Source organism: Cinclus cinclus, chromosome Z, assembly GCF_963662255.1.
Source record: "Cinclus cinclus chromosome Z, bCinCin1.1, whole genome shotgun sequence".
In the NCBI taxonomy this organism is placed as follows: Eukaryota; Metazoa; Chordata; class Aves; order Passeriformes; family Cinclidae; genus Cinclus; species Cinclus cinclus.
The window spans coordinates 34796037-34822773 of record NC_085084.1 but is presented as its reverse complement, the minus strand read 5'-3'; the positions used below and the strand labels follow the sequence as shown (position 1 = coordinate 34822773).

General features: G+C 34.6%; 2 protein-coding genes across 3 annotated transcripts in view; one reads left to right on the top strand and one right to left on the bottom strand.

Annotated features, from left to right (window-relative positions):
* The window catches only part of IFT74 (intraflagellar transport 74), a 37064-nt gene extending 10869 nt beyond the window's left edge, over positions 1-26195 (bottom strand). For both annotated transcript variants that reach the window (XM_062512832.1, XM_062512833.1), the window contains exons 1-13: positions 26055-26195; positions 25441-25576; positions 24852-24900; positions 23980-24078; positions 23754-23814; positions 23258-23317; positions 22259-22320; positions 10959-11097; positions 9876-9938; positions 9094-9237; positions 7564-7604; positions 6313-6392; positions 3119-3172 (exon numbers count right to left, since the gene is read on the bottom strand). In XM_062512832.1, the coding sequence (XP_062368816.1) occupies positions 3119-3172; positions 6313-6392; positions 7564-7604; positions 9094-9237; positions 9876-9938; positions 10959-11097; positions 22259-22320; positions 23258-23317; positions 23754-23814; positions 23980-24078; positions 24852-24900; positions 25441-25576; positions 26055-26195 (1129 nt within the window). The remainder of the gene's footprint in view (positions 1-3118; positions 3173-6312; positions 6393-7563; positions 7605-9093; positions 9238-9875; positions 9939-10958; positions 11098-22258; positions 22321-23257; positions 23318-23753; positions 23815-23979; positions 24079-24851; positions 24901-25440; positions 25577-26054) is intronic.
* Positions 14426-20978, top strand: LRRC19 (leucine rich repeat containing 19). Its single transcript, XM_062512835.1, has 5 exons — positions 14426-14502; positions 16909-17001; positions 18486-18996; positions 19194-19400; positions 20653-20978. The coding sequence occupies exons 1-5, from the start codon at positions 14476-14478 to the stop codon at positions 20976-20978; spliced, it is 1164 nt and encodes a 387-aa protein (XP_062368819.1). The 5' UTR covers positions 14426-14475.
* Positions 26196-26737: the final 542 nt, after the last annotated feature.

Sequence of the window (26737 nt, the reverse complement as noted above, 5' to 3'; positions counted from 1 at the left end):
TCTTCCACTGACACATACATGAAACCAGCATTTCTTGTACACCCAATGGGAAAGAAATTTCATCCTCACTATTTCTGATGCTTTTCTAAATGCTTCTCCCAGCAGTTTTTTTCTGGAAAGCTATCAAAATGGGCTACTAAATAAAGGAAACAGATATCTGTTTTATCTCTAATGGCCTGGACCAAAGGCCAAACACTGCAAAGATAACGAGACCTGATATCACTCTTCCCTTCTGTGTGATGTCCCTTAACTACAAGTCTAATTTATGTTCATTTTAGTAACTGTCCAACTGAATCTGAAAACACAGTTGTAATGGTGGTAGGTACTCTGTATCTGGGTTCTAGGAATGCAACATTGTATTTCTGGTGACAGAGATATTCTAAAATAAAACATTCTGGACACATCACACAGAGGTTAGAAGCCCAGCAAGGCGCTGCCTGGAGCTCCAAGTCACAAGTATTTCTTTCCTGCTGGGTCTCCTCCTGAAACATGGCTTATACACACAGGACCACTCAGATACTGTAAGGATTTGCAAACTTTCTCTCTGGATAGAAACTGGAGAAGTCCTTGTTTGGGCAATGATAGAAAAGCATTTTCACACACTTCTAAACATGAACAATGAAACTAACATACACAACATCCAGATATACGTATGCAATTCTATAAAACTGAGCCTGCAATGGTGAAATTAGGACCTCAGAAAACTAGCTATATGATTTGACTAGTGTTTTTCTCCTTTGGCATTCTGGACTTTTTATGGTATTTTGGTTTCAAACATTTGAATTTATTTAAAAACATTAAGCAAGGTCTGTATTTTCATCACACTGCTTTTCTGCAAGCAACTTTCTTTTCCATCACGCTTGTCTGATTTACCTTGTTTCATTTGAATGCTGTGTATTTCACAGATTCAGAAAAACTCTCGAATGCAAGAAAACGCAAGAGCTTATCTAATTAATTCACTTGCTCCAGGATGAAACTGTCTCTATGTCAGTAATTCAGATGTTTGTCTACATTCTTCACACACATAGCTCCTTACAGAGAGTCTACAATTCCCCTGGACAATCTATTTCAATGCTTGATAAGTTTTATTGTTAGGAAATTTTTACTAACATCCAACCTGAAATCTTTCTGCAGCTAGTGGTGCACAAGTCCTCTTCTATCCTCCACATATATGCAGAAATAAATGATTCCCTTATTATTTGAAATAGTGTTTTTACACATTTGACTACTGTCATAAATTTTCTAAAATAAAAGACTCTTTCTTTTGTATCTCCTTGCAGGTCATACTTTCTACATATCCCTATCAGTTTTCTTCAGGACTGACAGCCCCCCTTTTTTATGTGCAGAACTAGAGACAATACTCCCAATCTGAAGAATTTGATGCACAGGGAAAAAGATTACTTCAGATGTCTAACAAATTACACTCCAATGTACACCTACTGTTGTGGTGTTTTCCTTGTTAGTCTGATACTGCTCAGCCATGCTCACCTTCTCTTTCACTCTCTGAGCCATGCCACAGAACTATACCTAATGAACTGCTCCCTACTCTGCATTTTTGCTGTTGATTACACTAGCCAAGTCTAAACACTAACACTTAGTCCTTTCCAAACATTTTTGTAATTAATTTCTAACATAACAGAAGGATACTAAATTCTAACCACATCCTCCAACATGATTTCAGCTTTTCTGATGGATCATTTTCTGTAGCTGTTCTGTCAGATGCTCTCTCCCATCATCCAGCAGGTTAAGAAAATACTGACTAACCTGAACATCCAACACACTACAAAACTCCACACAATACTTCACTTTGGCATTGAATCTTTCATAATTGATTTTTTAACTTATTGCACAATATAGCTTAATAATGGACAGTATTTGCCTAGCTTGCTTCTAAAAACACCACAAGACAGCAGAAGTGCTATTGAAGTTAAAAGTACACATTATCTGCTACAATTTCCTTTTTCTGCAGTATTTTTCTGACACAGAAAAGGAAAAAAGTTGTTTTTACTTGTCAAATCAATACTAGTGTTATTCATATTTCTATGCCTGTAGCATTTACATATTGTTTGCTCGCACAGTTTTTCCAAATTACTTCTGGAAACACACTAATCTGACTGGCCTGTATTTCCCTGTCCTCTCTTCTTCTACACAGGCACCATATTTGCTCTTTTCCTATCCTTAAGACTCCTGGAATGTTCCCCCAAACCTCTCAGGTCTCAGGTCCCCCAAATCACTAACTGGTCTGGAACTGTATCAATGACCTGTAAGAAAGAACAGAAGCAGAACCAAAACTCAAAAAAGTCAAGCCCTGCGGACACCATCTGTACAAATACCGAAAATTCAGATCAAGTGAGCTTTTTTCTTTTTGCTTCTCAGGAAACCTGGTAATTTGAAAACACAGAAACTCCCTTACTCATCTTCTTTTATTATCAGCATGATTCTTTCAGTATCATGCTACCCGTAAGTTATGTGGAACATTTTTAGAGAACACTTGAAAAAAAGGTATTATATCTCTTTAACCTCAATGGCATGTTTAGTGACCATTTTCCCTTTTGCTAAGTAACAGACCTACGTTTTTTTAAGCTCCTACAGTATACAAGGAATAATGTATACTTAAACCCAGTTGTTTTCATCCTGTTAGATGCTACTAATGTCTCTACAACATTAAAACTTTTTGACACGCAACAAAGCTTTAGCAACATTCACCTTGAGTAAATAATAGATATGAGAAGCCCTAATTTTAAAGAATTACATTCAACCTACAGTTTTCCATTCTGAAGTTCTGCTTTTAATCACTCAATCCATTACAGCTTTGCTTTTACAAAATGAAGCTGTGCTCCTAAGACATTTAATGGTTGATGAAAAGCTTTGAAAAACACTCCGAATATTTGTGACTCTCCTGTAACGTATTACTTAACTTGTCCACAGAACAAAACTGCAGAACTTTATGCAAAGATCAGCACATCAATTATTTGCAGCTATAAATTAACTGTTGTAAAAATAAAACAAAATCTGTAATTTACTGAAATTAGGCCTATCTCTATCTATCTATCTATCTATCTATCTATCTATCTATCTATCTATCTAATATTAGGCTAAATAATATTAGACAACTTACTGTCCATACTTTCTTCCCTTTTCTTCAACTCCTTGTATTTCCAATTTTCTTCTCCTACAAGAGATATAATATTGATTTAATTTTATATTGTCTCAGGCCTGGATTCCTTCAGGAAGGCAAACTGTTTCAAAAACAAAATTTCTATATGCCTAGGAACTACAGGAGTCATCCTATTTCATTTACTGTAGTCATTCCAACTATGTCATATACATCTTTACATTAAAAATGAAGATAGCTTCAAAAAATCAACCTCAGTGCAATTTTTGATAACCTTTTGGGGTTATAATTTTTGATAGACAGGAGTGGGATAAATACTTAGTTTGGACAAAGGAAGTTCACAGGGTTTTTCTGAAGTCATGTGAGTTTCAATAATAGAGAACAAATGTTTCTGTGTATTTGAGCATCATAATTAGTTAAAACTGCCTGCAGCCCCTTAATATATGGTTAATCTATGAGCCACTTCAACTACACTTTCACCTAATAGAAAGGACTGTCATAAGGGTATGCAACTTGCAAGAAACTGCAAATCTCAGGGAAATAAACAGGAGTACTATACAAACAATAGTCTAGGAAAATGAAATGCACAGAAAGCTTTCCACAATTAAGTCTGAAAGAACATTTCCATACACCTTCAATATATTAGAGTATTATAAGTAAGGAAAAACATACATATTCACCCTGTTTTTAATTTAAACTACTGATTATAAATAACTTATTATTTATATGTATTAGTAAAGTGGGAGATCTGATGTACTTGTCATGAGAAGATGCGATGATAGCTAGAAATAATTTTAAGTTTGAGACGTGAATTTTTTATCAAGTCTGTTCTATTTTTAACATTATTTTTAAATTTTAAAGGATACAAAATAAAAAAATAAAATAGGTACAGATAAAACTGAGCAAGCAAATTTCTCTAGGACTTTTTATTTGTGCATTCCCATGCTTTCTATTTTATCTAGTATATACAAACAATAAGAACACCTGAGGTGCCCTAAGGAACTTTGATTCTGCTTCAGCTTCCTTGCAGCTGTGGCTTTGTTCCTTGCTGAACTCTCTTTCACTTTGCCAGTCAAGGCTACAATAGTTAATAACTTAGTCTGTTCCACTCTTAAAAATTCTAGCAGTGGTGAGCCATTAAACAGAGTTACGTGATCTGTCAAGTGCTTATAGAAAAAAACTATTTGAAGACCACAACTTTGAGGTGTCTTTCCAGTAAGTTTTCTTTAAAATGCAATGTTAATACACAAATATCTTAACCTCTCCTTCAATGTATGAAGGGTCAAGTCTGTTGCATTATGAGTTAATGCTGACTTTGACTAATCAATAAACTGCCAGTATATAGACCATATAATGCAATAAGTGGGTGAATTATTTACTTATAGTTTTTTTTCAGGCAAAACCTAGAAATAGTTATTTCAATGTGGTCTGTTTAGTCCTTTTCCTGCTCAGAAATATTTCTAAATATTTATCCTAAATATTAAAAAATTCTTAGCTAAAATTTCTTTTTTCTTTTTTTTATTGGCTATTTCACCTGATATTTACATAAAAAACTTTAGAGCTGAATTCTGGGAATGCTATTATATAACGTTACATACCAAATTAAATGCAGAATCAAAGTCACTGGGGAGGGAGAGTGTACAGGAATTTCAAGGACACACCAAGATGCTGATTTAGACTAGAAGTATGAATTGCGCTCTGTGATTCTCTCTCCATTCCCTAGAGAAGGCAGCATTGCGAGTTTACATTTATGTGCATTAAAGCTACTCTTTATGAGTATCCTTATTCCCTCTGTGTTACACAAAGAGGTGTAATTCCCTCTGCATTATACCACAAAGTAATTTGATTCTGACTGGTACTGATATGCTGACAGAGAGCATGTGATTTCTCCTACATAGGCTTCAAACTCTCTTCTTCAACAGATTTCTTTTTCTAAAACAGTGAAAGACACAGTCCAACAACAAATGACTGTGTGTGTACACTGAACTATAAAACATGAAAAGCAACTTGCTTCTTATCTTCTGTATTTCTCCAAAGTTAAAATAAAAAATAGTTGCAAGCCAAACAAAAAGGAAGAATTAAAGAACAACAAAGTTTGTAATTATATTATCTGGAAACACAAAGCTAATAAAGCAGTCTTAATAAATTATTTGGAAAAAAAAAAGAGAAATATCTGCAGAAATATGAAATATTTTGCCATGCAAGAGAAGATAAATAGATGCATGTAGAAATATGAAATATTTTGTAACGCAAAGAATGATAATGGCTCAAACATTTGCTTAGAGGCAGATTTTTAGATATTTATTCATCTGGAAGAAACTTACAGCTAGATTTTACACTGATCACACAAGAATAGGCATAAAGTAAGAAGGACATCAATTCCTTAATCCTACAGAAGTTAAATAACTTATTATAAAGACTTCCAGAATGCAGGCATATATTTATGTAATTCCTATTTGAACAAGATTTCTTATAATCAAACTGAGGTTTTCCATTGCATGAATCTTCATTTTATGGAGAAACTTTTACAGCTATTAAGGGTCTATGCTTCCATGCTCAAACTAAAGTTATTTCCTCCAGAACCATGGCTTCCAGTGCTAGGACAAATTCCAAACTAATGTAGTCTAAGCACGAGCAGCAGGTAAACACCTGCTAACCTAGAGGTTAGTATAAGCTAAGGCAAGTACTGGGAAATTTACAAACTCCTCTTGCAAAGACCAACCTAAGAAGTTTCAAAGATAAAAATAATAGTGAATTAGGTCTGCTTTACACATTGCTATTAAATATTCTCAATTTCATGTTTGTTGACAGTGCAACAGATCATGTAAAAGGTAAAATTAATGAAAGCATTTCTAAATATGAGCTTGTTCTGCTATGCTTCCAGTAAGATAAACTTCTATTCCTCAAATAATATTAAAAATACAACTGGATGGAAAACCAGACAATTGTCCTATTATTTTATATGGTAATTCTCAATATGAACTTGTTGAATGTATACCCACCACTAAAGGTGGGTACTCCCCATTTATTATGTCTGAAAAGAAAAGGCTGTATCAGTAGGCACAGAACTTCTCATGCTGATAAGTACTGAATGTTTGCATAAGCCTAAAACTTTTAAGCACTTCATAGGTATAACAGTTTGTTATAGAACAACAGACACAACTCTGCATAGTCTCCTACAACTCGAATCACATTACCTTGATTGCTCTCCAGATCCATATCAAGTCGTTGAATGACCTTTTTAAAATAATCCATTTTTTCTTTTACTTCTGCCAATCTAACAAATAGATAATGAAAGTCAAGTTTAAAAGTGTGTTGCAAAATACTTACTCTATTTTAGACAACTGCAGAGAGAAGTCAAGAGTAAAAATGGAAAATATAAATTTATAAAAACCAAAAGAATATCAGGACGATTCTTGATATTATAAAAGATATACGTAAATCATCTGTCACTCTATTCCTCTGTTTATTAAATAAAAGTTCTGTAAATCCTTTTCATTATAAAACAGTATTTGTCAAGTCATTGGTAATTCTTAACTTACTCAACTAGTCCCTCTGCTGGTTGTTATTCAGCTTTGGAGAAGTATAACATAATTGTTACACTTCAATAACTGTATTCTTTTAACTGAATTCAGTAAAATCCACTAAGAAATTTCCAAATAAAACACTCTTCTACATGATCAATCAAAGTGTGAAATGAAACTACTTTTAACACATTTCTACATAAAATCTCAAATATAAATCTTTGTTATTGCCATCTATTAAAAATTCTGCAAAGCAACTTATTATCCAATTAAAATACATTAAAAATAACCAATAATTATAATTGGGAATATTGCTTAATAGAATTTAAAATTATTTCTTGGAGATTTTACGAATTATCTAATTTTTTCTTTCAAGAAAGAGAAATCAAAAGGCTCAAAACCAGAAGATATTGTACTGTTTTATCTACCCCTCAGAACATTACTATTTATTATAAAATCCACTGGACTTTCTGGCCAGTCTTCGTAAATGCCCAGTGCCCAAGAATCAGGAAGCAATGCCCTTCTACTCTTTAAAAAGGAACTTCTGCAAATTTTAGGTTTTAAGACCACATAAGCAAACTTAAAATATGTGACTGCAGTGTAATGCAGGTTCAATTTCATAGCTGTCACAGAGGAGCAGCTCTTACAAATCAATGTCTTTTTCACCCTTAAGTAAGTTTAAATCAGTGCTATTACCAATTTATATTATCAAGGTGCATTCATAAGGGATGGAAATATCTTATTATGCTGATCTAAATGTCTTAACACTGTAATACTCTATTCTCTGTAGAAGGCTAAGACTAGTACAGGTTTGAAGATGTGGTGATGCTCTAAAAGTCTGTAGAAACAGACTTTGTGAAGGAACACAGTTATGCGTCTTTAGGGAGTACTTGTAAATTATAACAGTATAATGGGGTTACTTACTGTCTTTCCATGCTTGCAATTTTTTGACTATCGTCTTTAACCTATAAAAAAGTTCAACAACTTTAGCATACAAAATTAAATCTATAAATGAATAATGGAAAATTTTTTTAAAAAAATCTGAATTCAAAATGCAGGCAATAGAAACGTAGCATTTGCAGCCACAAATTTGTGACATAGTTCAACAGGAAGCGATATTATTCAAGCGCTATGTCTTCCAAATATTTAAAAATCATGCTTTAAAAAAATCAAACCCCTACCAATGGTCATTCAGATCAATAAATAAATAATACAATACATATATATAATAATATATATATATATATTATATATTATATAATACAATATATATAATAAATACAATAAATAAAGTATAAATGGCTAGTTACAGTGTAGGCCATTGCAAACTGATACAATTACTCCTGGACTAGTATACCTGATCAGTACCCCAAAAGGATACTCTCTGGAGTTAGGTTACAAGTGCTGTTCAACTGAATCAGTTATTTCAATCAAATATCTTATGAACAGACACAAGTAAACCAGCTGGAAACCTCACCACGCCAATTTTGTTTTCTTAAAATAACAGAACATTTTGGGTTAGAAGGGACTTTATCTGTTTCCAGCTCACCCTTCCCCCTACTCCATAGCCCTGCCATGGGCAGGGATGCCATCCACTCGATCAGGTAAGCTCAGGGCCCCCACAGAAACTGGCCTTGAACACTCCAGAGATGGGACATTGTGGTGGTTTGTAAAGATTTTTTTTTAATTTTATTTTTTTAAGGAAGGGGGGGGAAGATAAATGTTCTAAAAGTTTTATTCTATATTTTATACTTTTTTCTTTATAGTTTCTAGTAATAAAGTTTTTCTTTGTTCCATTTAAAGTTAAGCCTGTTTTGCCTTCCTCCTAATTCTATCTCACAGCAAAAAATGAGCAAATAATTTTAGTAAGTACACTGGCAATTCAGCTAATGCTAACACCCTCAACTCCAAATAGTGTATTAGCAAAGAAATTTTAAATTAACAAACCAAAACCACTACAGGCCTCCACCTTTCAGTGCCTCACCACTCCCACAGTAAAGAATTTCTTCCTAACATCTAGTCTAAATCTCCTGCCTTTTTATTTAAAAGTTTCCCCCACCCTATCATTTTCTGCTTGTGTAAAAGTCACTTGCCCTCTTTTTTATACGCTCTCTTTAGGTACTGGACTTTGCTATAGGGTCTCTCTAGAGATTTCTCTTCTTCAGGATGAACAGCTACAACTCTCTCATCCTGTCTTCATAAAAGAGGTGCTCCAGCCCTGGGATTATCTTCACAGCCCTCCTCTGAACCCACTACAGCAGGTCTCCAGGTTTTGGCTGATCCTGAAATATCCCAACCTTCCGACTCATTAACTATTTTTAATGTCAGATTATTTGTACTGCCTAGAGCACAAATAAAGCCAAAGTTCAAACTTAAGTATTTTAAAGTATTATCACCCCTAATAATAATACTGACTAGGAGAATTTTTTACATAACAACATTTTCTATTCTTGCCTGCTTTAGTAATCTCTCTCTTTCCTCCTGTGGAGACTCCATGTTCTTATCTTCAGCAATCATTCGATCTCGACGTTCCTTGAGCTCATGGACCTCCTCATACAACTGCACAGCTCTCTGTTTCATCCCAGAGTGTGTTATTTCCTGTTAGGAAAAGCAAACACCTACTAGCTATTTTAAGAAGGGGAGACAGCACTGTGGTAATCATGCTTTAGTTAAGCAACACTTACCTGTACATTAGAAGTGAAGCTTATTTTTAACAAAAAGCACAGAGACAGATAACAGCACTTTATTATAAATCCTTTATAAAAAGTAAAATTTATAATCCATATTGTCAATATTGCATTTTCTGGAATAGAATATCCCAATCAGTTATTTCTTGATTTACAAGTTCTTCCTTGGGCCAATTTTCTACATTTATTACTTCACAGTTTCTAGGGGATTTCAAACTATATGCAACTATATGCAACATTCAAAAGGATTGAAAAATATCTAGCAGTATTTGAAAATTATACCTTCTGACTGTATGCTTCAGCTCATAGATCCCTTTGTTCATGGAAGACCCCATATGAAAATATTCTCCTTGATAAGACATTTTTATCCAAAACTGATTGGAAATTATTACTGGAAACCAGAGAGGCAGGTCTGCCTTCCCATACTAGAAGCATGATCCTACAGTAGCTCAAAATTTAAAGAAATTATAGGTATTTTTTCTACTGTATTATTCTTTGCATTATTGTTCAGGGAAGGTAAGTACAGAGACCTCTTGTTATCATACGTACAGCTCTTAGACTCTCTTCCTTTACATTTAGTGCATCCAATTCCTGCTGTTGAACAATCAATTCCTAAAGAGGAAGCAAAATGCAAAATTCAGATAAAAATTACTACTTGAGTACTTTTTTTGCTCTAAACTTTAGTATGTATCAAATGCTGTAAATCCTCCCATTGCTGCTCTTAAAAATTTGAAAGGCAAGACTCTGTCAGCTCCTTCACATCACTCAGATGTAGTAAACACTTGCTTTCAGCATCCAACTTTTCCATTACTCTTATCATTATTATCTGCAGTAGGGCTACTACCAAAAAATTATTTGCCCTTTTTCTACTATTTTTTTTCTTAAAATCAGTACCATGGGTGGAACTTATTATCTGTACTTCAGAACTTTAGAGTCAAATTTTAAAATCTGAACCAGCCATGACAGTTTCTCATAGTCCAGAAAGATATAGGTAAGCCCTGACTACTGATTCAGCTCATTCTAAGACAGATGGAAAACACTGAACTCATCTCTCTATGGACTATACAAAGAAACTTTTAAGACTGTATGGCTTGAACAAGATCATCCCAAAGAGCCTAGAAATGTTACTCCTGTTATTAACATAAGGATTAGTGAGTAACAAACATTTTATAAAGCCCATCTCAATCTCTCTGATACATTCAGACATATAATAATAATAATACAAAAAAACTATTCAGATCACTATTGCACACAAGAAGAAAACTTTCTATTTAAGTGAACTACAAAAATTGCTGGGGATATTTTTCCTTTTTGCTTGCTTTTTACATGTGAAACATCTAAGTATTGCAGTGGCTTTCAAAAGCTGCAAGTCAAACCATAAATTTACAAAGAAAATTGTGAACATTGTTTCTTCATGAAGTATGAAATGTAAGAAGGCAAAGTATTTGGTCTGAGTCAACTGTTCCATTTTCAGGTACTTTTACAATTGATTAAAATATCAGCAAGCTATTTTTATCATATTACTCTTCTTTTAAGCTCTTTACTACTTAAATTTTATCTAAACCAAATGAAGAAATATTAAGAAAGAAATATTAAGAAATATTTTAGGTAAGCATAATGAAACAAGCCAACCTGGGAGAGTTTTTCGTTAGCAGCTTTCATCTCCATATATTTAGCTTGATTTTCCTGTGACATATCTTTCAATATGTCATCTGCCAAAACCTTTTCACGCTCGATATCTTCTTCTACAGCTTGATTTAACTTTTCTATGCTGCAAAAATATAATGTTTTCGTAACTTTTACTGGTTAATATATATTGCAAGCAGTCATTTCAAACTCCAGTATTCCTTCAGCCTCACTAAAGTGCTCATTGTAACACAAAATGGGTAGACTCTATAAAAATGAGTTACCAACTTGCACCTAATCTTGGAGCTGAATTAGCTATACAAACATTCACAAAATGTAGAGAAGATTAAGAATTCACTGCCTTTATAATACCCACACAGCGTTTTCCAACACTCCCACACTGTCTATCCACATTGGTCTCAACAACTGCCAAAAGTATGGTACTGCCTCTCAATCTGTGAATTTCTGGAGTAACAGTAGGCAGTTTGAAATAAAGAAGCTGGCATGCACATTAGTAAAATACATTATAAAGATATCAGGATCTGACATCACCAGATGACGATAATGAACAGAATACTCTTTGCAAAGAATTGCTGATTAGTTTTGAAAGGACAGTGATTTCAGAGGTCTAATCAGTGTAGTTGTTTAACTATGCAGTAACTAAGAAATTAGGCATTTTTTGCATTCTTAATTGAGGACTTTAATCTTGTTGGGAAATTGATAGTGTACAAATACAAAAACTTTACCATTCCAGCTACAGTGAGCTACAAGCAACTGTCTTAGCAGATTTAAAGAATATGTAAAGAACTGTTCTCACTGTTTTATGATAAGCCTAGTAATTTCTATGAAATTCCTGAAAGCTACAGAGTCACCTTGAGAACATACTTAAAGGAAATAAACAAAACAAAACAGAAGCACTCCTGAGACCCTGAAGAGTATACCTGAGTTCCCTTCATTGTTCATGAAAGATTGCTTAAACAGTTTGCTTGCTTCCAGAGTGATTTCTCCTGCTATGAATGACAAAATCAGCCAAATACCTTCCTTCAGGATGTTTCTTCTCTTTTTTCATTAACCTTTCCTGAGTTGCAAGCTGACAAGTTGTAAATTGACACTGACACTACTGGATCAAAGACTGCAGAAAAACATGCCCTCAAGTTCAAGAGAATATGCAAAACAATGGAACTGCACAATGATAATTTCAGGGCAAGGAAATCATGAAAATACTGCAGAAGCAGGGTAGGGTTGACATTGGAATGGACTTCTGAAGGTTGTCTGTTGCACCTGAGCACTACTGGAAGCATGGTCACCTAGAGCAGGATGTGTCAGTGTATTTTTCAGGTTTACATTATCTTGAAGGACGGATACACCACAACCTGTTCAGGCAATACTTTGATGTTTGTTCACTCTTACAAATGGAAGAATTTTTTATGGTATTTAAATGGACTTTCCTGTTCTCCAACATGTGGTCATTGTCTTTCATCCAGCCCTTAGGCATCACTGAAAGCAGTTCCATGTTCTTAACCCCCGGCCATCAGGTATTTACTTTAATAAAATACCCACTAAGCCTATCTTCTGGAGATTAAACAAGCTAGCTCCCTAAGCCTTTCACCACAGTTTTCTTCGCTTACAATGAATTCTCAAAAGAGAATAAAAAATGTAAACAATTCCAACTAGCTTCCAAGAAAGATCTATGACCTGCAGGAAACTGATGATATTATGTAGAAATTCTGTCAGGTTAGCCAACCATGCCGCAAAAATGTTTTGGACCTGATGATGATGAAACAAATCACAGTTATGATCTCCCACTTAATATGGCAAATCTGGAGTACACTGGGACTGCATAAGAAATACTGGAAGATAGTAATATTACATTAAATTTAATACCCTCTTGAGACTAAAACTAATTTATTCAGATCCAGTCCAAATATGAAGCCCTCACTGCAAGTGTACCAGTTTATAAGTGGTTAATTATGTTACATGTGGTAGTTGAAAAAGGTGCTAGTTTTTAAGCTACAAGAGTAGTTTGATCCAAGACCTTTTGGAAGGCATGGAGCTTGCAGACAAGGAAGAAAGAGGAAGTTCAATTAAAAATTCAATAAAATGCTAAAGGTGATGATTTTCAGAAGAAATCTCTACTCTAAATGCAATTCTCGTGGAGACACTGCAGTATGGCTCAGAGGGAGCTTGTATTTAAATATAAACACAGTGCTTCTCCTGGAGGTCACTGGAACCTTCAAAAGAGTGAGAATACAGTTTGCTACATGTATAGTAATACCACCCTTGGGGCAGTGGCGTCTCCAAACTCTATGGGATTTCTCTTAGCTGTGCCTGAAATCTAAAGTGTCCAAGGCAGAACAAGGAAAGAAACCTACTTTCCACCCCCCTCTATGTAAAGTGTGTGTGGAAACATTACAGAGTAGCCTTTTTACATGAAGCCATTCTCCTTTTCTTACATCATATGGATTCCTGGATAAATACTTCAAGATGATTCAGCATGTCCTTGAGACTAGAAATGTCTGGCTTTTTGCAATGCATATTCTGTGGCAGAAACATTCTGAGGAGAGGCTTCAACTTAGTAATTTTTCAAGAGGCAATTAAAAAATCAGCAATGGCCGTCATAGAAACACAATCCATTATCACAAGTAATTTGAACACCATGGATGAAGCTGAATCTGGGATGAGGCTTGGAAAAATTGTAGTATGTTTTGACATACCATGCAAAACAAAAGTGCCAATAGCAACAAAGACACAGTGAAGTAAAACAATTTATACAGCCACATATTGAAGCGGAATGGAGAAGGAAAGGAGATTAACTGTTCTGTAGTTTAGTGGTATGCATCAGACAGAATGAGCACTAATGGAAGTAAAAAATTATCGGACACAGCACTTGTATATCAACATAATCTCTTTTTTTCAGCCTGTACATAGACATTCACTCCAGAGCAGAGCAAGTATGATTTGCTTTTAGAACTTTGTCCTGAAATACAGCCCTTATTACAGACATCCTTACAGTGCATGTAATTCTTTGTAAATAAGGAGCTTTAGGTATCACCCTGCAGCTCCTCTGACAATGACGTTTCCGAAACACAAGCATTAACAGAGTTAACTAGCTACTAGGAAGCTTTACTTGGGTAAACAAATATCCTGACATTTTCTTCATTTGATGAATGATCAACTTAAAAATGCAAGTCTTTTTCGGTCTCCAGTATTTCTTTAATTGATATAACTCAACTTGCTTGTAAATCACCTCTGGCATTTAAACTCACTGCTTCCTCTATGGTCTGGAACTTGACACTTCAGCATATTACAATTAGACTTTCCTATTGGCTGCTGATCCAATTAAATACAAGATGATTATAAGAAGTTGCTCAACTTAGTCAATCTTTTGCTAAGGATTTTCTAGGTTTATTATTTTTTTACACTGCCTGGTTATTCATCAAGTACAAAGGTTGAAGAAAAACAAAGTTCTGCTTCACCATGTTATTTCTTGTCAGTGCACTGAAAAATCTACACATGTATACATATGATACCTCTAAGAAGCAACAGAAAGGTAAGACACTTGGCATGTCTAACTTAAAATGCAGGCAAAGATTGATTACTGTAACTTTGTTGCTAGACTGGAAGCAAACACATCTCAAGGTACATTAACATTTCAGAAATTAGTATGAACCTTGGACATGCTGAGTTGTTAAGTAAATTCTACTCCATTAGAAAGCTGGGGAGCAGACTCTGAAAACCAGATTGGTTATATAAACTTTATTACCTCCCCAGAAAAACAAAAATCATATTATTTTTAAATTATACAATATCCAAAGTTCTCAGATGGAAATTTTAAAGAAAGCACTTCTAATTACAAGGAAATATCGAATTACTGCCAATGTACTGCCAGTGTATTGCCAGGCTAAGTCTCTTTCCAAAGCAGTTAGTTTAAATAGCAGCTCATGAATCTAAATGCTAAACTGCAACTAAAATTACAGATGCTTTCCTGTTATTTTACTGATTTTACAGGTTCATACACAAAAAATGCAGGCAATCACATTTGTAAGAAATCCCTATGTTTTCAGCAGTAACTAAGTAAGAGCTAGGAGTTATTATGTTTTGGACTTAGACATATGTACAACTTACATTTTCAACTTGGTAGTTGTTAATTTACAGATTAACATTAAAACAACTATTTAATATATTTTTCCACTCTATTTAAGACAGTTCTTGTCTCATAATCTGAAAACTATAATAATACTATTAATCTATAACTATATATATGAATTGCCAGGTTATGACCTGCTCTGTTTCTGAACACCTAGGAAGCTGTATCTTTAAAGTCCAAATATGCTGCAAGATCCAGATGTTAAAATGGTCATTTTGGGAGTTCTCAAAGTGCATAATGTCTTCCACTAACAGTACACAAACTAAAATATGGCTTAAAAAATATGCAGGTCACAAGTACCACCACTGACAAGTGCAAAACCTAATCCAGAATATAATCCCACAGGGGCTGCTGCTGCTCCTAGCACCCCTCGTCCCTGCCACAGACAATGGCTAAATGGCAAAAGGTTTATGAACGCTTTTTGTACGCAGTATAACTTTCTGAACAGAAGCAGAAACACAAAATGGATCAGAGCATTTTAAGCAGCATTTTTCTGCCTCTTTTTTCCAAGAAGTTATGAAATCTCCAGCCTGATTCAATTAGGTGAATGAGGTCAATCCTCTGACATGCAAATATATAGAAGTTATCAAATAGACTTGACCAGTTTGCTCTATTACCTCATTTATATCATCAGCAAAACTCCTGGCACTCACTTTAAGGATTGGTGGAGGTAAAACTGACAGGCTGCCTATATTTAGCATTGTTTGTGCAACTGATCTTCCTCATGCAATTTGCGACACTCTTTTCTATTAAATTCAGTGAATTTATAGAGGTACAGCTCACTTGAAACAGGTTTCTTACATTTACCTTTTGTGTTTCTATTACTTTGGAAGATAGAAATCTGGCAAGGAGATATTAAAATTAACTTGACACCCTATCTTTTCAGGTGCTTAAGTAAAACTGGAAAAATTAAAGGTTCATTACCTTTTACATAACATTGTCATTCAAGTGTCGCATAAAAGAGACTAGCTTAACATCTCACAGACATGTTATAACATTTCTGCTCAAAATGAGCAGATACTGCAAATACTGTCTGATTCAAAGGCAATGACTGAGAGACCCTTTCTTTGAGTGGTGTTAATTGTCACAGTAAATACCATTTGTAGGACCTTTCCGAACTTTCAAAAAATAAGGTTTGAATCTGTGCAAAAACTCCATCACTAGAGACTGAACCATGCTTACTTAACTCCAAAGATCAGAGCAACAACTACACCTTCATAATACACAAGTCCAGGTTTATGTCATATTATATTATGGACAATAAAGAAATTATAAGATTGATCTTCCAATTAAAAAGGCACAAAAATGCTCAGTAAGTTACATAAGAACATAGAAGAAATGACTTGACAAACCAACAATTGTCTAGTAGTTATCTGCCTCTGTCAAAGGAACAAGACAAACTGTACAAGGAGAACATGCAAACATCAGTACTTTTTGCAGTTTACTCCAATCACGGTCTTCCAGTACTCGTAATTGCTTTAATGGGGACACTAATGAGTATAGCCCCTCGTATTTTTTTCATACATGTATGATACTTTTCTCTATTAACTTCTCTAACCAATCCCTCTTCTATTTTCTGATACAGTCTGCACGCTGGATTTTAGGTTTGGCTCAATTAAGTGAAAGCTGAATTCATTAATTCTGATAACTCCTGTTTTTTCACCTAATTTTATACTACGAAGTATTTATGTAGAACAAAATTTATTAAGCTATCATTGAACTAACTGTATCTACTAATTTGTTTAACTACCACTACAGAAGACACTGGTAATTCTGTTCCTGATACGCGAAAGTGTTGTCTTTCACTAGGCTCCAAACATGAAACTTTCTTGGCTTGTGATCTGGGCTGGAACACTGTTTTTGAATCCAGTCACTGCTGACTGCAACATTACTTCCCAAACTGTAAGTTTTACACTGATCTGAACTACCCTTATTTTTGAAAGATACACTTGAAGCAAAAGGCATTTTAAAAACTGTTTCATAAATATAAAAGTTCTGAAGAAAGAAATACAAAAATGTGGAAATTCTTAAAATCACAGGGTTTTGGGAAAGCTGCAAAAAGCAGGCCTCAGAAACAGCAGAACTGCAATTAGAGCTAAGCAGTAGCCGTAAGATTTGTCAGCAGAAAAGTTATATGAGATGTAGAAAGAAAGGACAAATAGAAAAATGGTGTCTGTATTAAAGGTTGGCTAGAATAACTAACTCCCTGAGAGGCAGAAGAGTATATCTAACAAGATATTACAAAGTTCTAAGCTTAATAAGGGAGCTCTGTGCATTGTATTTTAAGGCTTACAAGCAGGTATTGTATTCAAAATAAGCAAGCATTGTTTTTACTGAAGGTACTTGTACTTACAGTGGCTGGCTAGAACTACTGTCAATATGCTTTTGCTTTGTGTGATTGGTCAAAAAACTTTCAAAGTGCATTGTAACATCATGCTCTGTGGCTACTGCTGAGGATGTGAACTGCTGGCACCTTCCTGTTATCCCAACCATGTAATGAGATTAATGCTTGGAAAATAAAGCAGATTGAGATGTGTTCCACAGCAGACCCATCCTGTTTGTGATTCTGTGCATAAAACCATAGCCGGCATTAAAAATGCAAGTAACTGATTTTCTGTGGAATGGACAATTAGCTGATGATAGTTATTTTAAGTAGGTGAATAACACTAAAACATATTTGAGATGATTTTGTATCTCAGATTCTTCCAGACAACAGGAATGCCTCTTTACATACATAAATAAGTGTACTCTTTTCAGAGAACAAAAATTTTTCAAGGTATTGAAGAGCAAAGATTCAAATCAGAAAAGACTGTAGCTACGCTAAACTTTAACACAGAAAACCAAAATGAAGTTAAGTGCTATAGCAAATATACATATAATAAAAGTTTTGTTGAAGGTCGACTCTAAGTATGTTATTTTAAATTAAGTAGATGTATTTAAAAAAATACATTTTAGAAGGCATATTTGAATTAATTTGCAGTCTTGAATAAACTTCCTCTATGACACCTTCTTTCCAGATTATATAGGAAAGGAATTATTTTTTTACCCAACAAACAATTAATTCCAAATATTAATTCCAAAATGTTATGCCAAAATGTCACTGGTTACATTTTGGATGACCATCACATAAAGACCTATGCATCTAAGCACAGAGCTCAGCAAGTCGCTAGACACTAGGAGGATTCATTCCACTCTATCACCAGACCATGAGTCAATTAAGAAAGATGTAAATAAAACTTCATGAAGAGCAATATAACTTTTCTTTTAAAGAGACAGCATTAAAAAACAGAAGATAGTTTTCTCTTGCCTTTAACAGTCTTTACTGAGACACCTTCATTAGTGGACTTTTCTACAGTACTTAATTGTCATTCTCTTTTGTTCAACAGGTTGTTTGTGAGGAGTCTGGAAAGAACCTCTCTAATATCTCCCTCAATCTTTTTCAAAACGTTACTAAATTAAGCCTCAAAAGAAATAAAATCACTTTAGAAGATCATGACAAAGAGATTCTTGGGCGTTTTATTAACCTCACTGAACTTCATCTGAATGAAAACAACATTACTGTACTGAACAATAACAGCTTCTACAATCTGAAAAATCTCAAAACTCTGGATATTAGCAACAACAGTATTAGCACAGTTCATAAAGCAGCATTTGCAGGATTAAATCAACTCTCAGTGTTGAATCTATCCTATAACATGATCGCTCAGCTGGATTCAGATACATTTACTTCTCTAGAAAGTCTGACAGTATTAGATCTACAGTGTAATTTTCTGAAATATTTTCATATAGAATCATCTTTTAAACCAATTAAAATTGTTTTAGCTGGAAACCCACTGATCTGCTCCTGTGACCTCCTTGACTCACAGATGAGGTTAACTGCCTCCGATGTGACATTGGGTAAGTTTTGGTAAGAGCAGTATTTCATTTTTTACATCAAATAACTTTATTGCTCATTTTTTTTCTGACGTGGATAAAATCCACCATCAATTTACCCACATTATGCAGTAATACAATAGCTATCCATAGGATATTTTTAGATAAGAGTGCCAAAAAACATCAGCATCTCATAACCTTTTCACTGCTCATATTCACAGAAAATGAATGCAACACTACATGTACACTCTCAAACATGGAAAAAATCCCCATCAAGACAGTAGCTATCCAAACACCTGACTGCAAAACTGAAAAGACTTCTTTAGAAAACACTGTAACTTCCGCTCCTGCTGTTAATCTTAGAAGCAATGCCTTAATAACAGCTCTGACTCCAAACAACATCACTGGAAACAATGGAACTCATGCAGGTAAAACACAAGTATTTCACTTTACTGCTTATGAGCTTTTTGTTTTACTGTACCATGGCTTTATACTGTTTTGCATTCCTAGTACACTCTGACTCTTCCATAAAAGCTACAGCTACAGAACAAGCATGTTTCCATGTTCTGGTAGACAGTCACACACATTACAGTGAATGTTAAGGTCTACTCAGTAAGTGTTCAAGACAGATAAACCCCACAATTCTCAAATTACACTAAAAAATTATGATGAAATTTCAAAGCCCTAAAATTCAGACAATTTTCTAGATCTCTGCTAACAGAACTAGGGAAGCAACTTTCAAAAAAAAAATTGCTTTTTCCAAACTAGCTGCTTTCTAAATAATAGTTGTCTTCCTAAAATGTGATAGGATGAACTTACAGATTTTACTCCCATCCTAACTGTGTTCGGTACAAAGGATATGAATGTGCTCATTGCACATTCTTTGGAAATTTCAGTGATAGTCTCCTCACCTTTCCTCACCTTTCAGTGTTAAATCTTACATGCCAGTTAACTCATCCATACTGAAATGCTTCACTTCTTTCTTCTGCCTAAAGCAGGAAAATTATCTACAGATATATACATAAATTATAAGCTACCACTGTGACATGTTTCTTTAGCTGTACCACCTTATAATTTATTTAGGGTAGTGGGCAGCACAGAAAAATAGATTCTAGATAGAGACTCCTGGCAATTACAGTAAATTTACTGAAATTTTTATTATAAAAGAAACACAACTGAAAGGATATGCCAAACAAAAGACATGATATTTTATGGTTCAGGCATTATCTCCATATAAAAGGTAAAGCCTGGGAAGTAGAATTTGAAGCCAAGTACTGATTATTTTCTCCAAAGGCTAATATTGGAATTTAACTTTTGGGGAAAAAAAAATCTTTTATATGTATTTATTATTTTTATCTTTTATATGTCACCAGAGTTTCATCTTTGAAATACATAACTTTGAAACAATTATTTTATATTAAAAAATGCAAGGTAGATTTATACTGCTATTAAATATGAGATTCGTTATATATATATATATATGTTATTAGTCTCTGTGATGTTACCGACTCCCTGACAACACAGCAACAACATTCCACTAAAGCTCTGGAGACAGTAATCCCCCTATCAAAGTTTACTTCTTGAGTTCTCAATTTAGCTAGAAAAAAAAAATCATACTTGATTTCTTGCTAGTATTCCTCATGAAGATAACTCTTCTTTTTCTCCTTTTTTTTTTTTAAGAGTTACCACTTGTTGGGAAAACTTGGACCTTCTTAGTGGGTGTCCTAGGGTTTGTCCTAGGCACTACACTCCTGATTTTTACTGCTGTAAAATGCCCAGCATGGTATCACTACTTGATCAGCTACCGTCACCGTCGTCTTCAAGAAAATGACTCAGAGATGTTTGAACAGGAGTTCTCAGCTGACATGAGTCCTTCTCCTTCAGTATCGGGTACAAGCAGTGAAGAACCAATTGTAATATTTGAGAAAGTTCATTCATGTGGAGATGAAGAAGATGGATTTATTGAAGATAAATACATAGATATTTATGTAAATGAGAAGTGTTAATGTCTTAAACAACAGATGCTGAACTGACATTTCAAAAATGTAGCACATTCTACTTCCATTTTATGCTTTATTACATAGAATACAGAATAAAGTTATGCAGCCTATCTCCTGTCATCTTGCCAAATCCATAACAAGATTTTGCTGCATCATGAAGTTAAAAATGGGGTCACATGCATGCATTATTGGCACAACATATATTTGAAAACATGCAAAATATGCTCATAATCCACTTTTTATAAATATGTATTTGGCTACTTAAATTGGCTTAGTGTATATTGTTTAACATGCACAAAGTAGTAGGTGAACTTGGCATAATCATTAATGTTTTCACTGTGAAGAGGTCTAGAAGAGAAAAATAATTTCCCTAAAATGTTGAAGCAGTCCACAGCTAGACTGGGGGCTGGCTCCAAATCAATGATGTAACAGCTCTGCAGTTTATTTGGTGAAACTAAGACAATCAGAGAATGGAGCATTTGGGTGGCATTTTTTAATCCAGATTAGCAGAGCAAGAAAGACCAACTGCAGTATTTCCAAAAATGTTTATGTACAGTGCAATGATAAATTACTCTTACTGTACTGCTACTGATTCAAGTATTTTCTCTTCATATTTTCTTAACACTTAAAAATGCATTAATGGTGGAACAGACATTTCCAAGTTGTTGAAAACTACACTATTGGTGCAATGTGACATTATTAATCAGCAAACTGGTTGCTTTGGCGGGCTTATTGGTACGTAACAACTCATTGCTGAGATTGCTCTCACTGGCAACAAGCAGGATCATACAGCTTCCTCCTGCACTTCCCTTGTGCCTAAATTAACTATCTCAAGAACTCACCGTCTGAGCCTATCACTACACAAGCCATTCCCACAGCTTACAAATTCTTATTGCAAGCATGTCACCAACCTCACCTTTCCCTCTACTCAACCCTTACTTACTAGCCAGGAGAAGGTCTAGCTCCCACTCCTGCTTGGTTTCTTCACTCTGCTACTCCACAACAAAACTCCCAAAACTTGACAGCAGGTTACCAAAAGACAGGAGTCTCCACTGTCAGCTAACTCTTCCTGGATGGCATGGAATTATCTTCAGAGAAATAACTAGAGTTTAACACTAGGAACTCCAGCTGCACCCTGGCACTATTGTATCATCTTGAAATTGTTCAGGTATCACTAGTGATATGGATTGCACTGTTAAGGAAAGGGGTAACACCTCAATTTCCCAAGCTGAGTTATGAGAAGTTGAGTTATTCAAAGATGAAAAACATACATTTAATGTACTTACGCTTGTCTTTCTGTGAAAATTTTATCTATACTCTGAGCGTCTCGGTCATTCTGAACCTTTAACTTAAAAAAAAAAAAACAAAAGAAATACAATCAAGTTTGTAATAAATCATGGAATCACATAGGTTGGAAAACACCTCTTAAGATCATCAAGCTCAACACTTAACCCTGACAAGTCCACCATTAAACAACATCCCAAAAAAAAAAAAATTATACATCTTTAAAATACTTCCAAACAAATTGGTTCACTTACTATTTCTGTGGGATCTATTCCTGAAACACTTAGCAATATACTGCTTAAAGATACACAGATGGGATGAAAAGCATTCTTCTCTTTATGTCACAGACATTGTATCTTTATTATTCAATCAAACTCAAGCAAAAAAAAAGTTGTTTTGACCAAGAAATATTCAGGCCATTTTTCAACTTATCAAAACAACCTTTACTGAAAGTGGTTTCTTCTGTTTGTGGAAAAATTGATCATAAGAAATAAAATATGCATAATGCCATTCACACCTTAACACTAAAGAGGATGTGTTAGAAAATAAATAAGGAAAGCAAAGGAAGAACAAAACTCTTTGATTTTTGTGGTGGCTATGTTAGAGATGTATTTAATAGTTTTTACATTGGAGACATTTTAAAAGGCTGAAGAAAAAAAGAGAACTTAATGTCCAGAAGAACAGGAAGCTTTTCAAGGCTGTGGAGCCTGCTTAAATTTGCCTCTCCTAAGATTAGTGCTCTGTGCTCCCAAAAAATGAAAAAAAAAAAAAATTAACACTCAAACTTAAAACATGCAAAACTATCATGGGGCTGTTAACACAAGACTTCAGGCAATTGTCATACTGCTAGCATCTTGCCAGCACCATAAATAATTTAATTCAAAGAAATGGCCAAGTTTTAAGTCAGTGCTATGCTTTTTTAGATATGTCACACATTCAGAGCACCAAGAGAGTAACACATCATTTCACTGTTAAAGCACAGAAAATATCCTAATTCTTACCATATTGTAATCACGGATCGCTTCTGCCATATCTGTACTGGTGTTAAGTATATCCACAACCTGAAAAAAGACAGAATTCCAATATGTTACTGCTCTCCTTTTCTTAAAAAAAAAAAATAAAATCAAAGGGTTAATGAAAATACAGTAAATTTTGCTTATTGCAAACGGAAAAAAACCCATGATTTTGGAATCTGAATAGGTCACATATAATTTTTAGAAATAATCATCATTATATGTCGTTATTTTAAGCATTGAAAGATTACACAAGACAAATTTCTTAAATCTGTATGCAGTCGCTTCTCCTAATTTTATAGAACACTTTTTGTTTTCCCCTGTTTCCAATTCCTTCCTTTCCAATAACTGAATAAAGGCAGTATTAACCAGTACATTTTTACATAGAAATGCCAAAAAATTATTCAGAATAAAGCAAAAGCAGTACAAAGTAAGCAAGAGAATAAATGGGAACATTCAGTATCAAAATTTGACAGCATCATACCATGTTGTAGTCTGCTAGTTGACCTTGAAGATCTTTGATTTCACCAGCTAAAACCTCTGCCCTAAATATGAAACAAAAAGTCAAACTTCAAATGGTAATATCTGTATATGTAAAAATAAAATAATGAAAAAATAATTATTCACTGATTCCTTGAAGCCTGCCCATTAAATGAAAATAATCTTGTGACTTAGACAGTTAGCACTGCATTAGCTGCAATGCATCTCACCGTTTTTCATAGGACAAATAGACAGATTTCTCTTGCTTGTAAATTTCTACTTCTTCCTGCAGCTTGTTAATTTCTGTTGTAAGTTCATTTATTTTACTTCTGAAAAAAATAAAGTAAAAAGAATCATTAACATTTGGATGCACAACTAAAGCACAGCTAGAACAGTAAATATATTTTGCTGTAGATTTGTAATTGGTATCTCTCACACTGCATGTAGTTTCAAGTCAGCATTTCTAAGAAGAAGTAAGTGTGGAAAAAAGCAAAATGGTCATATCAGAAAAAGTCCTAAGTAGTTGCTGGAAAATGTTGTTACAAAATAAAATGTTTTAATTAGCCTTTTGTCTTTGCTGGTAAAACAGATGTGGAAAGAAAAAAATAACAAAGTGCAATTTCACAAAATATGGGTAACATCCATATTTAAAATGACATATTTTAGAACTAATTATTCAAAACTAATATGAGCAACCGATAAAATCCTGCATGCAATAGTTTGCGCAAGATCTTGCCTTTGCAAGTGCTAGCTGAGTACATAATCCAAATGTACAATAAAAATGTTAGTTTGCAATGCTACTTCTTACAAATGGAGCTATCAGACCTAACAAACATTGGAGGTCGAAGCTCAGAATCACTCAGCCTCCCCTTAGTAATGCTGTGAGAGAGCATTTTCACTTAGCAAGTCTAACAACAAAACCTCCAGGGAATCTACTTCCTTTCTTCCTACAGAATATCTGTACGCAAAATAACCTTCACTCTGAGAGCAGCACTCTTATAAAAGTTCATTATAAGTGAACACCACTTATTGCATGCCACTGTCAAGCTTCAACACTGTGTCTGAAAGGGAACAGATCATTAAATGTGTTGCTAAGACGTACCTCAGTACCCCAAGGTAGTATGTTTTATCCATTATCTGTCTCTGAGGACCTAAAAAGATAAAAGAGACAAAGATAAAAGAGATATAATATAAGAGATTATGAAAGAGAGCAATATGATATTTTGTTTATAAAACCCCTGATTTAGATGAACTGTAAATCAGGAAAACAATCTGCAAAATTTACATTAAAAAAAAAAAATTAGTATTCCTGAATAGTTATTATCTAACTTTAAAAAAGGTACTTTTTAGACTGCTGTGAAGATAAACATTACTAATACAAATATATGAATATTTACTACATAATAGAGTATTTTAAGTATTCTGTAGCAATGGAAGAAATCACAATAAAGCTTGTTATTTTGAATTATTTTTAAAGACAGGTCATTTATAGAAAAATATTTATCTTCTTTGGCTGCCAAGAGCAATGACAGAAGGAGAAATATCTTAATTTTCTTTTTTTTTGCTTTTCTTTTTAATCACAGCTCTTTGCTCTGCTATTTATACAATGATGAAAAACTTTCCTCTAAAAAACAAAATATTTTTTCAAAATGTTTGCAGACATCTTGAGGGCTATTTTCAGTTTAAAATACCTCTCACTGCAGTTTTTATTCCACTTAATCCCTGTTGAGTCACTGGACGGTCTGCAACTTTAATCTGAGATGATAAAACTCCTCCAGGAGTCAAAGAACCACCACGAGAACTGGGTCTTGCCGTACTAGGAGGCATCTATTAAAAAAACAAAACAAAACAAAACAGATTAAAAACCTACCAAGTCTGAATTATTACTGTATTATCCTTAGCAATTGCCAAAGCAGTTTAAAACTTCAGTTAGTCTCTATGCTCTTTCCGTAGCAATCTTTTAGTATTTACATTTCTTCAGGGAAGCAAAACTTCAAGAGAACATATTCTGTAGAAGGTAAGGGATTACCTTTGAGCAGCTGTTCACTGTTCCATCTACTCACAACATTAATGCTATTTAGGTCTCCCAGGTGAACTCTGGATGCTGGATGTCCCTGACCCCCTCCAGACAAGGTTAGAAAAACTTCATACAAAACTGAAATCTTAAATTCTTCATAAGAAAGAACTTCTCCTCACTCTAGTCGTGGTAGTATTAAAAAAATAAAAGATTAGGGAAAAAAAGGGACAAAAAATCTAAATAGATCAAAATTAATAATAAATTAATTTTTAATATTTTCTGACATACCGCTGTTCCTATTCTGCCTGCTGACGGAGTCCTTGATGAAGACACAGGCCTCGATGAAGAGGCAGGTCTTGATGAAGAGGTCAGCCCTATTCCTGCTCTTGAAGCAGAACGAGCTGTGGGTGGTCTGTTACTGCTGGCCATATTCGTTTCCTCTTTAACTTCTCTCTGGGAAGAAGAGAAATCATCCCTTGATTTGTACAAGGTCCTTAAAACTGTGAGAGACCGACCCTTTAAAGCATAACTCCTATTCGAATGTTAGAGGAGGGTTGTTTTTGGTTTCATTAGTAATCTGCAGAGTACTTTCCTACGGGATGGCACAACACAGCGGCAGGGCTCAGGAAGGACCACGAAAAGTCCAAGAGCAAGCTGAGGCAGCAGTCTCTTTTCAGTACTTAGTGAGCTCTCATTCTTGTGGCATTTATTATTTCAATATCTGAATGAAAATCTGTAAGGAAACAAACTGGAAGCGAGCAACTGATCCAAATACTCATTCGGGTTATCTACAGAGGGTCCGTAAGCCATCGCCCGCCACTACTAGCGATCCCAAATGCGCTATATTTGACAAACCCCGGCAACTTTTGCTACCCCCGAAAAGGCCCATCCCAACCGCACAGCAGCGCAGAGCCAGCGCCCCGGTCCCCTCACCGCGCCGCTCAGCCGCCATCAACCCGCTGGCAGCGCCG

What these genes read in the sequence shown, in the direction of transcription:
- LRRC19 (XM_062512835.1), top strand. Translation starts at nt 14,476, where the DNA reads ATGATACCTCTAAGAAGCAACAGAAAG. An exon ending in GCAACATTACTTCCCAAACT is followed by an intron (nt 17,002 to 18,485) that starts GTAAGTTTTACA and finishes TTTGTTCAACAG; the next exon opens with GTTGTTTGTGAGGAGTCTGG. An exon ending in AAACAATGGAACTCATGCAG is followed by an intron (nt 19,401 to 20,652) that starts GTAAAACACAAG and finishes TTTTTTTTTAAG; the next exon opens with AGTTACCACTTGTTGGGAAA.